This window comes from Pleurodeles waltl, chromosome 9 (assembly GCF_031143425.1).
Source record: "Pleurodeles waltl isolate 20211129_DDA chromosome 9, aPleWal1.hap1.20221129, whole genome shotgun sequence".
In the NCBI taxonomy this organism is placed as follows: Eukaryota; Metazoa; Chordata; class Amphibia; order Caudata; family Salamandridae; genus Pleurodeles; species Pleurodeles waltl.
Genome location: NC_090448.1, coordinates 372176494 through 372193950, shown reverse-complemented (window position 1 = coordinate 372193950; position 17457 = coordinate 372176494). Strand labels below are relative to the sequence as shown.

The window sequence follows — 17457 nt, the reverse complement described above, 5'->3', positions numbered from 1 at the left end:
CCTTGTAGGTGGAGGCCAAGTTCAGCCACTCCAACCCAAGATCCAGACTATTCTGGACTGGGTAGCTCCAAAAACCCAGACTCAAGTCAGGGCATTCCTTGGCTTGACTGGGTACTACAGGAGGTTTGTGAAGGGATATGGATCCATTGTGACAGCCCTCACTGAACTCACCTCCAAGAAAATGCCCAAGAAAGTGAACTGGACTGTGGAATGCCAACAGGCCTTTGACACCCTGAGACAAGCAATGTGCTCAGCACCAGTTCTAAAAGCTCCAGATTATTCTAAGCAGCTCATTGTGCAGACAGATGCCTCTGAACATGGGATAGGGGCAGTTTTGTCCCAAACAAATGATGATGGCCTTGACCAGCCTGTTGCTTTCATTAGCAGGAGGTTACTCCCCAGGGAGCAGCGTTGGAGTGCCATTGAGAGGGAGGCCTTTGCTGTGGTTTGGTCCCTGAAGAAGCTGAGACCATACCTCTTTGGGACTCACTTCCTAGTTCAAACTGACCACAGACCTCTCAAATGGCTGATGCAAATGAAAGGTGAAAATCCTAAACTGTTGAGGTGGTCCATCTCCCTACAGGGAATGGACTTTATAGTGGAACACAGACCTGGGACTGCCCATGCCAATGCAGATGGCCTTTCCAGGTTCTTCCACTTAAAAAATGAAGACTCTCTTGGGAAAGGTTAGTCTCATCCTCTTTCGTTTGGGGGGGGGGGGTTGTGTAAGGAAATGCCTCCTTGGCATGGTTGCCCCCTGACTTTTTGCCTTTGCTGATGCTATGTTTACAATTGAAAGTGCGCTGAGGCCTGCTAACCAGGCCCCAGCACCAGTGTTCTTTCCCTAACCTGTACTTTTGTATCCACAATTGGCAGACCCTGGCATCCAGATAAGTCCCTTGTAACTGGTACTGCTAGTACCAAGGGCCCTGATGCCAAGGAAGGTCTCTAAGGCCTGCAGCATGTCTTATGCCACCCTGGAGACCTCTCACTCAGCACAGACACACTGCTTGCCAGCTTGTGTGTGCTAGTGAAGACAAAACGAGTAAGTCGACATGGCACTCCCCTCAGGGTGCCATGCCAGCCTCTCACTGCATATGCAGTATAGGTAAGACACCCCTCTAGCAGGCCTTACAGCCCTAAGGCAGGGTGCACTATACCATAGGTGAGGGTACCAGTGCATGAGCACTGTACCCCTACAGTGTCTAAGCAAAACCTTAGACATTGTAAGTGCAGGGTAGCCATAAGAGTATATGGTCTGGGAGTTTGTCAAACACGAACTCCACAGCACCATAATGGCTACACTGAAAACTGGGAAGTTTGGTATCAAACTTCTCAGCACAATAAATGCACACTGATGCCAGTGTACATTTTATTGCAAAATACACCCCAGAGGGCACCTTAGAGGTGCCCCCTGAAACTTAACCGACTATCTGTGTAGGCTGACTAGTTCCAGCAGCCTGCCACACTAGAGACATGTTGCTGGCCCCATGGGGAGAGTGCCTTTGTCACTCTGAGGCCAGTAACAAAGCCTGCACTGGGTGGAGATGCTAACACCTCCCCCAGGCAGGAGCTGTAACACCTGGCGGTGAGCCTCAAAGGCTCACCCCTTTGTCACAGCACCGCAGGACACTCCAGCTAGTGGAGTTGCCCGCCCCCTCCGGCCCCGGCCCCCACTTTTGGCGGCAAGGCCGGAGAAAATAATGAGAATAACAAGGAGGAGTCACTGGCCAGTCAGGACAGCCCCTAAGGTGTCCTGAGCTGAGGTGACTCTAACTTTTAGAAATCCTCCATCTTGCAGATGGAGGATTCCCCCAATAGGGTTAGGATTGTGACCCCCTCCCCTTGGGAGGAGGCACAAAGAGGGTGTACCCACCCTAAGGGCTAGTAGCCATTGGCTACTAACCCCCCAGACCTAAACACGCCCTTAAATTTAGTATTTAAGGGCTACCCTGAACCCTAGAAAATTAGATTCCTGCAACCACAAGAAGAAGGACTGCCCAGCTGAAAACCCCTGCAGAGGAAGACCAGAAGACAACAACTGCCTTGGCTCCAGAAACTCACCGGCCTGTCTCCTGCCTTCCAAGGAACTCTGCTCCAGCGACGCCTTCCAAAGGGACCAGCGACCTCTGAATCCTCTGAGGACTGCCCTGCTTCGACGACGACAAGAAACTCCCGAGGACAGCGGACCTGCTCCAAAAAGACTGCAACTTTGTCTCAAGAAGCAGCTTTAAAGAACCCTGCAACTCCCCGCAAGAAGCGTGAGACTTGCAACAATGCACCCGGCGACCCCGACTCGGCTGGTGGAGAACCAACACCTCAGGGAGGACCCCCGGACTACTCTACGACTGTGAGTACCAAAACCTGTCCCCCCTGAGCCACCACAGCGCCGCCTGCAGAGGGAATCCCGAGGCTTCCCCTGACCGCGACTCTCTGAAACCTAAGTCCCGACGCCTGGAAAAGACCCTGCACCCGCAGCCCCCAGGACCTGAAGGACCGGACTTTCACTGGAGAAGTGACCCCCAGGAGTCCCTCTCCCGTGCCCAAGTGGAGGTTTCCCCGAGGAAGCCCCCCCCTTGCCTGCCTGCAGCGCTGAAGAGATCCCTTGATCTCTCGTTGACTAACATTGCAAACCCGACGCTGGTTTCTACACTGCACCCGGCCGCCCACGCGCTGCTGAGGGTGAAATTTCTGTGTGGGCTTGTGTCCCCCCCGGTGCCCTACAAAACCCCCCTGGTCTGCCCTCCGAAGACGCGGGTACTTACCTGCAAGCAGACCGGAACCGGGGCACCCCCTTCTCTCCATTATAGCCTATGCGTTTTGGGCACCACTTTGAACTCTGCACCTGACCTTCCCTGAGCTGCTGGTGTGGTAACTTTGGGGTTGCTCTGAACCCCCAACGGTGGGCTACCTTGGACCAAGAACTGAACCCTGTAAGTGTCTTACTTACCTGGTAAAACTAACAAAAACTTACCTCCCCCAGGAACTGTGAAAATTGCACTAAGTGTCCACTTTTAAAGTAGCTATTTGTGAATAACTTGAAAAGTATACATGCAATTGAAATGATTCAAAGTTCCTAATGTACTTACCTGCAATACCTTTCAAACAAGATATTACATGTTAAATTTGAACCTGTGGTTCTTAAAATAAACTAAGAAAAGATATTTTTCTATAACAAAACCTATTGGCTGGATTTGTCTCTGAGTGTGTGTACCTCATTTATTGTCTATGTGTATGTACAACAAATGCTTAACACTACTCCTTGGATAAGCCTACTGCTCGACCACACTACCACAAAATAGAGCATTAGTATTATCTATTTTTACCACTATTTTACCTCTAAGGGGAAGCCTTGGACTCTGTGCATGCTATTCCTTACTTTGAAATAGCATATACAGAGCCAACTTCCTACATTTGGTATCAAACTTCTCAGCACAATAAATGCACACTGATGCCAGTGTACATTTTATTGTAACAAACACCCCAGAGGGCAACTTAGAGGTGCCCCCTGAAACCTTAACCGACTATCCGTGTAGGCTGACTAGTTCTAGCAGCCTGCCACACACCAGACATGTTGCTGGCCACATGGGGAGAGTGCCTTTGTCACTCTGTGGCTAATAACAAAGCCTGTACTGGGTGGAGGTGCTTCACACCTCCCCCTGCAGGATCGGTAACACCTGGCGGTGAGCCTCAAAGGCTCACCCCCTTTGTTACAGCACCACAGGGCACTCTAGCTAATGGAGTTGCCCACCCCCTCCGGCCACGGCCCCACTTTTGGCGGCAAGGCCAGAGGAGATAATGAGAAAAACAAGGAGTCGTCACTGGCCAGTCAGGACAGCCCCTAAGGTGTCCTGAGCTGAGGTGACTGACTTTTAGAAATACTCCATCTTGCAGATGGAGGATTCCCCCAATAGGGATAGGAATGTGCCCCCCTCCCCTCGGGAGGAGGCACAAAGAGGGTGTACCCACCCTCAGGGCTAGTAGCCATTGGCTACTAACCCCCCAGACCTAAACACACACTTAAATTTAGTATTTAAGGGCTCCCCAGAACCTAGGAACTCAGATTCCTGCAACCTAAGAAGAGGAATAAACTAAGAAAATATATTTTTCTATACAAAAACCTATTGGCCTGGAATTGTCGCGGAGTGTGTGTTCCTCAATTATTGCTTGTGTATGTACAACAAATGCTTAACACTACTCCTTTGATATGCCTACTGCTCGACCACACTACCACAAAATAGAGCATTAGTATTATCTCTTTTTGCCACTATCTTACCTCTAAGGGGAACCCTTGGACTCTGTGCATTCTATTCCTTACTTTGAAATAGTGCATACAGAGCCAACTTCCTACACTATTTCTCTTCAATCAAGGATGATTTTAATGTCATCAGTTGCCGCCATGAGTGCTGTTTCGGTGTTGTGCTTTTCTCTGAATCCTGACTGAGTGAGTCTAGGCGATGGTGAAGTTTGAGGTGGGTCGTTAGTTGCTTGGTGATGGACTTCTCAATCACTTTGGCTGACTAGGAAGCAGGGACATGGGTCAGAAGTTGCTTATTTGATTCAGGTTGATTGTGGGCTTCTTAAGGAGAGTGCTGATTTCTGCACGTTTCCATTCATCTGGGAAAAGTGGCGGATGTGATGGAGGTGGTGTTTATGTGGGTCAGGGTGGTGCTGATTGGTGATGTTCCCAGGTTGTATATGTGGTGGGGCATGGTTTAGGTGAGGCCCCTGAGTGAATGGTACGAATGAATGCCAATGTGTTGTTTCTTGTAAGGGATGTCCATTCGGTCAGGTGGCCATCTTGGTTGGTGGTGGGTAGTATAGCAACAAGTTCTCTGGGGTTGGGTTGGTGTGCGAAGTGGCTGTAGAAGATTGCTGCGGAAAAGTTTGGATAGGCTGTCACAGAGTTGCTGGGAGGCAGCGATGTTGGTGACAGTGGCTAAAGGCGAGGGGAAATCCTTAATGATTGATAAAATCCCCTTGCAGCTGTTGGAGCTTCCTCGGATGCAGTCTACTACTGTCTGAGTGCAGTCTTGTAGGTAGTTCTGGCGGTGGTGTCGTGGCTGGCTCTACATTTCCTTTCTAGCTGTTTACAGTGTTAGTTGTCTCTCAGTTCTTCTGTGTAGCAGCTTGCCTGCCAATGTGATCTACTGTGCTTGTTGGGTGCCAGGGAGTCTGCGCAGTTCTTGACCCAGTTATTGAAGATGTCCTTGTCGAAGTTATCTGTGGAGCTAGGTTGATCCATGCTGAGGACACAGAGCCAGTTTGCGCCTGTGATTTTGACGCAGCTGCGGCTTGGAATGTTGAATATGGCATGAGTTTTGACTTGAGGTATGTTGATTCTGGAAGTGGATGATGGAGTGATTGACCATATGAGCAGTGTGGTGGATTTGTATCTGATGCGGTCTCTTGTAGTGAAGATGGGTTCTAGTGTCTGTCTTGCTATGTGTGCTGGTTGTGGGACGAGCTGGGTGTATCTGATATTGCTCAGGCATTTGAGCAGTGCTCTGCAGCAGGAGCCGTTTTGATCGAAGTGACAAAGTCAGTGATTAGGTTGGTAAAGGTGGCTCGTGGACCGGTTGGTCAGTAGGTGAGGGTTCCACTCAGGGTGAATGTAGGAAGTTGGCTCTGTATGTGCTATTTCAAAGTAAGGAATAGCATGCACAGAGTCCAAGAGTTCCCCTTAGAGGTAAAATAGTGGTAAAAAGAGATAATACTAAAGCTCTATTTTGTGGTAGTGTGGTCGAGCAGTAGGCTTATCCAAGGAGTAGTGTTAAGCATTTGTTGTACATACACATAGACAATAAATGAGGTACACACACTCAGAGACAAATCCAGCCAATAGGTTTTGTTATAGAAAAATATATTTTCTTAGTTTATTTTAAGAACCACAGGTTCAAATTTAACATGTAATATCTTGTTTGAAAGGTATTGCAGGTAAGTACATTAGGAACTTTGAATCATTTCAATTGCATGTATACTTTTCAAGTTATTGACAAATAGCTACTTTAAAAGTGGACACAGTGCAATTTTCACAGTTCCTGGGGGAGGTAAGTTTTTGTTAGCTTTACCAGGTAAGTAAGACACTTACAGGGTTCAGTTCTTGATCCAAGGTAGCCCACCGTTGGGGGTTCAGAGCAACCCCAAAGTCACCACACCAGCAGCTCAGGGCCGGTCAGGTGCAGAGTTCAAAGTGGTGCCCAAAACGCATAGGCTAGAATGGAGAGAAGGGGGTGCCCGGGTTCCGGTCTGCTTGCAGGTAAGTACCCGCGTCTTCGGAGGGCAGACCAGGGGGGTTTTGTAGGGCACCGGGGGGGACACAAGCCCACACAGAAATTTCACCCTCAGCAGCGCGGGGGCGGCCGGGTGCAGTGTAGAAACAAGCGTCGGGTTTGTAATGTTAGTCTATGAGAGATCAACGGGTCTCTTCAGCGCTGCAGGCAGGCAAGGGGGGGCTTCCTCGGGGAAACCTCCACTTAGGCAAGGGAGAGGGACTCCTGGGGGTCACTTCTCCAGTGAAAGTCCGGTCCTTCAGGTCCTGGGGGCTGCGGGTGCAGGGTCTCTTCCAGGCGTCGGGACTTAGGTTTCAGAGAGTCGCGGTCAGGGGAAGCCTCGGGATTCCCTCTGCAGGCGGCGCTGTGGGGGCTCAGGGGGGACAGGTTTTGGTACTCACAGTCGTAGAGTAGTCCGGGGGTCCTCCCTGAGGTGTTGGTTCTCCACCAGCCGAGTCGGGGTCGCCGGGTGCAGTGTTGCAAGTCTCACGCTTCTTGCGGGGAGATTGCAGGGTCTTTAAAGCTGCTCCTTGAAACAAAGTTGCAGTCTTTTTGGAGCAGGTCCGCTGTCCTCGGGAGTTTCTTGTCCTTTTCGAAGCAGGGCAGTCCTCAGAGGATTCAGAGGTCGCTGGTCCCTTGGAAGGCGTCGCTGGAGCAGAGTTCTTTGGAAGGCAGGAGACAGGCCGGTGAGTTTCTGGAGCCAAGGCAGTTGTCGTCTTCTGGTCTTCCTCTGCAGGGGTTTTCAGCTAGGCAGTCCTTCTTCTTGTAGTTTGCAGGAATCTAATTTTCTAGGGTTCAGGGTAGCCCTTAAATACTAAATTTAAGGGCGTGTTTAGGTCTGGGGGGTTAGTAGCCAATGGCTACTAGCCCTGAGGGTGGGTACACCCTCTTTGTGCCTCCTCCCAAGGGGAGGGGGTCACAATCCTAACCCTATTGGGGGAATCCTCCATCTGCAAGATGGAGGATTTCTAAAAGTTAGAGTCCCCTCAGCTCAGGACACCTTAGGGGCTGTCCTGACTGGCCAGTGACTCCTCCTTGTTATTCTCATTATTTTCTCCGGCCTTGCCGCCAAAAGTGGGGGCCGGGGCCGGAGGGGGCGGGCAACTCCACTAGCTGGAGTGTCCTGCGGTGCTGTGACAAAGGGGTGAGCCTTTGAGGCTCACCGCCAGGTGTTACAGCTCCTGCCTGGGGGAGGTGTTAGCATCTCCACCCAGTGCAGGCTTTGTTACTGGCCTCAGAGTGACAAAGGCACTCTCCCCATGGGGCCAGCAACATGTCTCTAGTGTGGCAGGCTGCTGGAACTAGTCAGCCTACACAGATAGTCGGTTAAGTTTCAGGGGGCACCTCTAAGGTGCCCTCTGGGGTGTATTTTGCAATAAAATGTACACTGGCATCAGTGTGCATTTATTGTGCTGAGAAGTTTGATACCAAACTTCCCAGTTTTCAGTGTAGCCATTATGGTGCTGTGGAGTTCGTGTAAAACAGACTCCCAGACAATATACTCTTATGGCTACCCTGCACTTACAATGTCTAAGGTTTTGCTTAGATACTGTAGGGGTACAGTGCTCATGCACTGGTACCCTCACCTATGGTATAGTGCCCCCTGCCTTAGGGCTGTAAGGCCTGCTAGAGGGGTGTCTTACCTATACTGCATAGGCAGTGAGAGGCTGGCATGGCACCCTGAGGGGAGTGCCATGTCGACTTACTCGTTTTGTCCTCACTAGCACACACAAGCTGGCAAGCAGTGTGTCTGTGCTGAGTGAGAGGTCTCCAGGGTGGCATAAGACATGCTGCAGCCCTTAGAGACCTTCCTTGGCATCAGGGCCCTTGGTACTAGAAGTACCAGTTACAAGGGACTTATCTGGATGCCAGGGTCTGCCAATTGTGGATACAAAAGTACAGGTTAGGGAAAGAACACTGGTGCTGGGGCCTGGTTAGCAGGCCTCAGCACACTTTCAATTGTAAACATAGCATCAGCAAAGGCAAAAAGTCAGGGGGCAACCATGCCAAGGAGGCATTCCCTTACAGTGAAGTTTTCTGAGATTTGCAGCTTGAAAGGCATGTGTTCCATAAACGGGTTGGCATTCTCTGTGGATGTTGTTCTTTTAATGGATTTCTTGTAGAGGACACAGAGTACTCATCCTGGCTTGTGAAGGCGGTCCTTTTGAGCAAACTTGTAGCCTGATGGGATTGCCATGGCGATGCCGGGAGCGATGAGGAGTTGAGCCAGGTCTCTGTGATACAGAGGATGTCAGGTGCATCGCTACTCAGCAGGTCTCTGTAGGAAGTTGGCTCTGTATGTGCTATTTCAAAGTAAGGAATAGCATGCACAGCGTCCAAGGGTTCCCCTTAGAGGTAAGATAGTGGCAAAAAGAGATAATACTAATGCTTGGTAGTGTGGTCGAGCAGTAGGCTTATCAAAGGAGTAGTGTTAAGCATTTGTTGTACATACACACAGGCAATAAATGAGGAACACACACTCAGAGACAAATCCAGCCAATAGGTTTTGTTATAGAAAAATATATTTTCTTAGTTTATTTTAAGAACCACAGGTTCAAATTCTACATGTAATATCTCATTTGAAAGGTATTGCAGGTAAGTACTTTAGGAACTTTAAATCATTACATTAGCATGTATACTTTTTTCATAAAACACAATAAGCTGTTTTAAAAGTGGACACAGTGCAATTTTCACAGTTCCTGGGGGAGGTAAAGTAATGTTAGTTTTAACTGGTAAGTAAGTCACTTACAGGTTTCAGTTTTTGGTCCAAGGTAGCCCACAGTTGGGGGTTCAGAGCAACCCCAAAGTGATCACACCAGCAGCTCAGGGCCGGTCAGGTGCAAAGGTCAAAGAGGTGCCCAAACCACATAGGCTATAATGGAGAGAAGGGGGTGCCCCGGTTCCAGTCTGCCAGCAGGTAAGTACCCGCGTCTTCGGAGGGCAGACCAGGGGGGTTTTGTAGGGCACCGGGGGGGACACGAGTCAGCACAAAAAGTACACCCTCAGCAGCGCGGGGGCGGCCGGGTGCAGTGTGTAAACACGCGTCGGGTTTCCAATAGTTTCCTATGGGAGACCAAGGGGTCTCTTCAGCGATGCAGGCAGGCAAGGGGGGGCTCCTCGGGGTAGCCACCACCTGGGCAAGGGAGCGGGCCTCCTGGGGGTCACTCCTGCACAGGAGTTCCGTTCCTTCAGGTGCTGGGGGCTGCGGGTGCAGGGTCTTTTCCAGCCGTCGGGAAATGGAGTCCAGGCAGTCGCGGTCAGGGGGAGCCTCGGGATTCCCTCTGCAGGCGTCGCTGTGGGGGCTCAGGAGGGACAACTTTGGTTACTCACAGTCTTGGAGTCGCCGGAGGGTCCTCCCTGAGGTGTTGGTTCTCCACCAGTCGAGTCGGGGTCGCCGGGTGCAGTGTTGCAAGTCTCACGCTTCTTGCGGGGAGTTGCAGGGGTCTTTAAATCTGCTCCTTGAAACAAAGTTGCAGTTCTTTTGGAGCAGTGCCGCTGTCCTCTGGAGTTTCTTGTCTTTCGTGAAGCAGGGCAGTCCTCAGAGGATTCAGAGGTCGCTGGTCCCTTGGAAAGCGTCGCTGGAGCAGGTTTCTTTGGAAGGCAGGAGACAGGTCGGTGAGTCTGGGGCCAAAGCAGTTGGTGTCTTCTGTTCTTCCTCTGCAGGGGTTTTTCAGCTCAGCAGTCCTCTTCTTCTTGTAGTTTCAGGAATCTAAATTCTTAGGTTCAGGGGAGCCCTTTAATACTAAATTTAAGGGCGTGTTTAGGTCGGGGGGTTAGTAGCCAATGGCTACTAGCCCTGAGGGTGGGTACACCCTCTTTGTGCCTCCTCCCAAGGGGAGGGGGTCACATCCCTAATCCTATTGGGGGACTCCTCCATCTCCAAGATGGAGGATTTCTAAAAGTTAGAGTCACCTCAGCTCAGGACACCTTAGGGGCTGTCCTGACTGGTCAGTGACTCCTCCTTGTTGTTTTCTTTGTTTCCTCCAGCCTTGCCGCCAAAAGTGGGGGCCGTGGCCGGAGGGGGCGGGCAACTCCACTAAGCTGGAGTGTCATGCGGTGCTGTGACAAAGGGGTGAGCCTTTGAGGCTCACCGCCAGGTGTTACAGCTCCTGCCTGGGGGAGGTGTTAGCATCTCCACCCAGTGCAGGCTTTGTTACTGGCCTCAGAGTGACAAAGGCACTCTCCCCATGGGGCCAGCAACATGTCTCTAGTGTGGCAGGCTGCTGGAACCAGTCAGCCTACACAGATAGTCGGTTAAGTTTCAGGGGGCACCTCTAAGGTGCCCTCTGTGGTGTATTTTACAATAAAATGTACACTGGCATCAGTGTGCATTTATTGTGCTGAGAAGTTTGATACCAAACTTCCCAGTTTTCAGTGTAGCCATTATGGTGCTGTGGAGTTCGTGTAAAACAGACTCCCAGACCATATACTCTTATGGCTACCCTGCACTTACAATGTCTAAGGTATTGCTTAGACACTGTAGGGGCACAGTGCTCATGCACTGGTGCCCTCACCTATAGTATAGTGCACCCTGCCTTAGGGCTTTAAGGCCTACTAGAGGGGTGACTTATCTATACCTGCATAGGCAGTGAGAGGCTGGCATGGCACCCTGAGGGGAGTGCCATGTCGACTTACTCGTTTTGTTCTCACCAGCACACACAAGCTGGCAAGCAGTGTGTCTGTGCTGAGTGAGGGGTCTCCAGGGTGGCATAAGACATGCTGCAGCCCTTAGAGACCTTCCCTGGCATCAGGGCCCTTTGTACCAGAGGTACCAGTTACAAGGGACTTATCTGGATGCCAGGGTGTGCCAATTGTGGAATCAAAAGTACAGGTTAGGGAAAGAACACTGGTGCTGGGGCCTGGTTAGCAGGCCCCAGCACACTTTCAATTCAAAACATAGCATCAGCAAAGGCAAAAAGTCAGGGGGTAACCATGCCAAGGAGGCATTTCCTTACAGTCTCATATACCAGTTGTGTGTTCGCTGACTGATCGTGTTGAGAAGCATGCATGCGAGTGGATTTTGATGTGCGGGTGTGCTGTAGCGTGGGGTGAAGGCATTTTTGGTGCTTGTGTGGTGTGTGTATTGAAAGGGGGGTGTTGAGGATGTTGTTAGTATTAGCATTGGGGGGAGGTTTGGATGCTGCTGGAGAGAGCTCGTGCGGCGGTGTGAGTCACGCCACAACAGCAGTTGGGGGAACAGCATTTGGGGTCAAGTGACCTAAGAAGTGCTACATTGGGTGTGACCAGACCAGAGGTTCTGGCGCTGGCCACTGCCCAGGCGCTGACGGGCTTGCCTTTAGTGAACCTGTATTGCACCTACTGCACATCTGTATTGCAGTTGCCAGCCCGGTAGGTGTTGGGAAGGAGAGGAGTGCAGGGCGCAGTTATTTCATGTGCTGATGGGTGATGAGAAATTAAGTCCTCTTCCTTGGCTTTCTTTTAAAGTCGTTTTTTGTGGGAAAATCAGTAATTTCAACTTCTGTCCAGGTGCATGATGGGAAATTCAGTGATGTCACTTCCTGTGCTGATGGTCATGCAAGTCAAGGTTTCCTCCATCAGTAACTGTATATCATTCTCCTCAATCCACTTATCGATATCAGATGCATGGGTCCTACAGGCCGTGATGGGGTTCCAGAAAATAACTCTGTGGTTCCCTGCACCAGGCACTTGCCCTTGATCTATTATTTTTCCCAAGCAGGCATCTGCTCTGATAGATGTGGAGGTGGGAGCCCTCCTAGGCAAGAAGGCCATATGCCCAACTAAGCTCCATCCCAAGGGTTTTGTCAGACAAGAGCAACAGCGGACAATGCACGGTATTCAGAGTCTGGGAATTCAACGAGTGGCTGGTATACTGGCATTTCAAAATGTTGGGCATCCATTTTCTCAGGGATATCTTTTCGCCCCTGGACTAAATTGGGCATGAGGATCTGAAGAACATGTATCTAACAATTCCTGTTTTTCCACTGCATCAGCAGTGCCTGTGTCATCTACAGGCATTCAAATTCACCACACTCCCGTTCGGGCTCACCAGCCCCGTGGTACATCGTGAAGGTTCTCAAACTAGTGTGGAGCACCTGAGAGCTTAGGGCATTTGTCTCAGTTTATCTAGATGAGATCCTGCTCTTGGATCAATGTTCCCAGAGACTCTCTCCATCGATCTCAGTGATTATAAGAGCTCTGCCCAGGTGAGCAGACAACAAGCGGATGTGGTCAGGGTGACTCCTGTGTGGAGATTTCAAGTGTGATTTCCGGTTCTGATGGAACTTTGAGATTCTCCAATCCATCTCCCCCTATTTCCATCTCTTCTCCTGGATCCAGCCCAGTCATCTTACTGGCTGGTCTTGAACAGCTCAGTACATCTGATGGCATAACAGATTACCAGCAACACTAGAAAATCCCAGGGCTTTCGAGACACACTGAAGTCCTCCCATCCAAGGCTTGGGCAGATAGTACAGTCAAACAATGTAAGTCCACCTGGATGAGATGGATAGGTTGGTGCTGGCAACCGGGTGTGAATCCTGTGGTCTTACGACAGTTCAGTTCCTCAAATATTTTGTCCAGCCTGGCAGCTGATTAAATGGCTTACAAGTCGGTAAATTCTTTCCATTTAGTTATGTCAGTGGGGCTGCTCCAATTGCCATTGCACCCCTTTTTGAGAAGGTTGCTTCAGGGAGTAGTCTCTCTCTTCCTCCGGAACCAGGAGCTATACACTTTAGGATGTTAAAGAAGTCCTTAATCTTTTTATCCTGGCAGTCCAAAAGGTTATTGTCAAGGAAGGAGATTTCTGCAAAATTGGCCATGCTTTTGTGCCTTGTGTCCTGCAGGCACATTTCGGATGTGAGAGCTCTCAACATTACAGGTAGAGTATTTTACACCAGAGAGGCTTTCCTTTTCTGGTAACTAGACATACTAAATCCAATTCCAGGGTAATTACATACACAGCTTTTTGCTGACTCTTCTAAGCTGGGTGTTGCGAGATGCCTGAAAGCATACGAAAACATGACAGACGAGGTACAGCCTCCAGGGAAAACAACAGCTCCTCATTGCGCATCGAAAGCCATACAAAGAGGTCTCCCCTCCCCCCCCCGCAGCCCACTGGGTAATGAAGGAGGCTGGCACTGACACACAGTTTTAGAGCGGATTTAGCTAGGGGGTGATGGCTTCAAAAGTATTCTGCCTGGGTGCCCGTTTGGAAGACATGAATATGGCAGACTGGTCCTCTAACTACATTTAAAAGGTTTTACTTCAAGCAGGTGATTTATATAGTTCAGTTGGTGGTGTGCAAGCTTTAAAGGGGTGTAATCCTTGTCTCCGGTCCCGACGTTACCAGAAAGTTACGCATTTGTTCATAAGATTTGGAAGATATTGTGGGCCTCATAAAGCATCAATATTATGAAAGGCACGAAATTGTATATCTTCTTTTGTTGAACAAGTTGCTAATTGAACTGTCTATATCTTGTTAAGGTTTGATCTGGTGTAATAAACACTTGTATACCCAGAGTTGTATCTTTGATTTCCTCCTTTCTCAATGGGGTCAGATGGTTCAAAGCAGCAATAAAGAGGTTTCCATAGACGTTATTCGCGCGAAGAAAGAGGGATCATAGAAGACGGACATCTGCTACATGATTGGATGATGTTATGATCTTGCTTCCTAGGTGTTTCGGTGAAAGGTTTTTATGAGCATTCTTTATAAATAGCTGCTGTTTGAAAAATGTACAATAAATGCGAAGGAAGAAAGCCAAACCCTCGCCTCCATGTCCTTAACAGAATTAAAACTTTCTGTTACGAAAGCTAAGACATTTTATATTCTCTGCAACCGGGCCTGAGGAAACAACCATATCAGGAAAAAAACAAATATGATCACTCATCCATATAACAAAGCCTTTTTGCCATCCCCATACTACGATGCAGAGGGACCGAAATAAATTGCAAGTTTTAAGAAATCTACTTTTGGAATTTCTAGGTCATTCACACTCCAAGGTATCATAACTTTCCAGTGAATAGAAAACATGGATATCACCACTGTTTTTTTGTGTACCTCAAAAATGTTATCTTTGATTGACAAAACCAGACTATGTAGAACAGGAAGCATGGCAGCACCTCAACAAGTCACTTGATTTCCATACCTGCCCCAAGACTTACAGCGTGCACAGCAGCACTTGCAGCACCATACAAAAGAAAGTGAGAAAATGGCAAAACGTTCACCTCACCAATACTCCTATTCATGACAAATTGAATCTTATAGCACAGCCTAAGTTGTTCATAACATACCCCCTGATAAATGAAAAAAAGCTGGCTGAGGGTATCAGACTGCCTGCACCTCAGCTTTGAAAAATAAAGGTGACAGCAAACATACAATCCAGTCATTTACCCTTACTAGTTAACTCACAAGCTACTTATCTACTTTGGCAAATACTCTATCTGATTGCTGGTTAGCCACAAGTCACTCACCTAATTTTTTCAGCATCAAAGAGCCTTTGAGGAGGCCTCTTGAACTTCTTCCTTTTGGAAAACCAGTCTTTCTAAAATAAAAGGAAAACCAGTAAATGTTATTCACCATAGCGACTACTTTGTTTCCAATGGGATAGTAACTGTGGCACTGAACTTGTGAGGATGTAATTGCTGACAATGTGAAGACAGGCAATTCATCCCACCCACACATCCTCCCCCACCCCAACCGCCCACCCAAAGTCCCCACCCAAAACCTCCAATTTTCTGGTCACCATTTCTGGCATCCCCAAGACCAGCATTGCTCAACCACAAGAATAAAATACTATGCTGCACTGGGAGTACACTGAAATTGAATCATCATTAATACTGCATAGTGGCTTATCTCCCCATCAGAGGCAGACTGCTGGTGCCAGTATTTAAGTGTACCAGAGGCACAAGTCTTTTTTACCTGCATCCCTGGAAGAGTTGCACACAGACATGCTTAGTAATATCCGTTCACTTCCCTTTAATTGGCATCATTCACTTCCCCCTACTTAAGTGCAGGTTGAGTTAGCTATAAGCTGTACGTTATGAGTACATTGGTTGCATGGAATAGAACCCTAATAAGGACACTTTCTGATCTTCTTAATCTCTGCGTATGTATAGGAAAGTAGTGTCTTTCTAGCATGGTTACCCCCACTTTTTGCCTGTTTGTCAGTGTGTATAACTGTGTTCACTGGGATCCTGCAAACCAGGACCCCAGTGATTATGCTCTCTCCCTTCTAACTTAGTAACTTGCACCATTTTCACCCCACATTTTCATACTGGTGCCCCCATGTAAGCACCCAGTATATGGTGCACAGGCACCCAGGGCATTGGGGTACATGGGGATCCCCCATGGGCTAGGGGAACACCCTTTCCCTTTGGAAATAGTGGTGACTGCCTTGGAAGGGGTATGCTTCCTGGTTGCTGGGGGATTCTGCGTTACTTAACTCTGTGGTTTTCTAGCACTTCTAGCTCCCCTCTACACATTCCACTTACCTAGATGGGGGTCCTGTGTTCGCATTCCAATTTTTTAGTATATGGTTTGCGCTCCCCCTAGAGTCACTTTTGTCTACCTGCATTTGCACTGTTTTCTAACCTTTTGTTTTCCTATTGCTGTATACTAGTGTATATAATTAGTATATTCCTTACCTCCTATTGGAGGGTTGCACTTCTAGTAGTTTGTGGTATTGTGTGACCACAAATAAAGTACCTTTATTTGTAAACAACTGAGTGTTTTCTTTTGTGTGTGTGTGTGTGTGTGTGTGTGTGTGTGTGTGTGTGTAAGTGCCGTGTGACTAAAGTGGTTTTGCATGAGCTTTGCATGTCTCCTAGATGAGCCTCAACCACAACTACCCCTACTAGAGAGCCTGGCTTTGCCTACACTTCACTGAGAGGGGATACCTGGTCAAGGTGTAAGTATCCTGGGTACCCACCACCCACTAGGCCAGCTTCCTGCAGTATGTGACACCCTGTCATGAGCACTTGATGCAGTCTACACTACAGAGATAGTATTCTATAGTATGCTCATTTATGGATTTGGTCTGGAATACACATACAAAGCTGCCTGGGAGCACCACCCGAGCAGCCTTTTGTGAGCTTGACTGTGCAAAGCAGCAGCCCACTGTCAAAGATGTGTATATTGAGATAATCCAACCATATCTATGTAGGCAGCTGTTGTACCCCTCTTCTCTCCCCCGTCCCCAATTGCACTGATTAGATGTCTGCAAAAATGGTCCCTGCTCCAGTTGGCTAGATAGTTTGAATCTGAAGGTAGTTCACTATTTAGCAGTCATTAGATTCCAAGAAATACCAGAGTTCCAGATAAGTACTGATCCTGTGCATCTAGTACTTTGAACAGGTTCTGAATTCAACATGAAGCTCCACAGCACCAGCTGAGAGAAAAGTAGCACGAGGAATCAGTCACGGCCACTCCCAAAGCTAGCAAGAAACCTCTGTACAAAAGACAGTCTATCCTCTACAAAGGTTTGCACACCCAGGTGGGCACTGCCTGTTCGTCTAAGAGCAGAGTGGGCTCAGGAGCCATGCAGATCCAAATATCTGGCTGACCATGCCTGAAGCCTGTGACAAGAAACAATCATCAGAAGCCCTAGGATTACTCAGGAGCTCGGGAGAAAGCACTCTTGAAGCCTTAGTCACCTTCACTGTCCATTTAACTGTACATGCACATAACTCTTGGTTGCCTTGTACTTGGCTCCTGTGCCCATGATCTTTAGTGAGTGTGCAGGACAGGAGGACACACTTTATTCTGTCCAAGTCCCCTGGTATAGGCAGAATTCCACAGGACTTGCTGGTGCACACTGACTGTACTGTATCTGTATTTATATAGTGCTTCCCAAACCCCTTCAAGACCTAAAACTCTTTCTGGGTGGTCCGATGGCATTTATTTAGTGCTTCATAGCAAAAGTGGGATCTCATGTGCTCTTATCTGTGTTGGACTCCTTGGTGCACATGCATGGGAGTAGGAGAATGGTGATAGTCCAAGTACTGGGGCCAGTCGGATAGATTCTGGATGCCTCTAGTTTAGCATGGCACAAGACAGAAGATGAAGGCAGCTTCCCTCAGACAGTGAACGTGTATTCCCTGCATTCCTATGGCTAAACAGTGGAGCCCAGCCACTGAAGCGAAGAGGATGGAAACAGGCCTCCCTTTAGACAGTCCATGAGAGCCTTTTAATCAAAGAACTGCTTAT

At 48.7% G+C, this 17457-nt stretch overlaps 1 protein-coding gene across 3 annotated transcripts in view; it reads right to left on the bottom strand.

The window, feature by feature from the left end:
* Positions 1–17457, bottom strand: part of LOC138259318 (transcription elongation factor SPT5) — a 377499-nt gene that overhangs the window by 216997 nt on the left and 143045 nt on the right. For all 3 annotated transcript variants that reach the window (XM_069206950.1, XM_069206951.1, XM_069206952.1), the window contains one exon: positions 14724–14794. In XM_069206950.1, coding sequence (XP_069063051.1) covers positions 14724–14794 — 71 coding nt within the window. The remainder of the gene's footprint in view (positions 1–14723; positions 14795–17457) is intronic.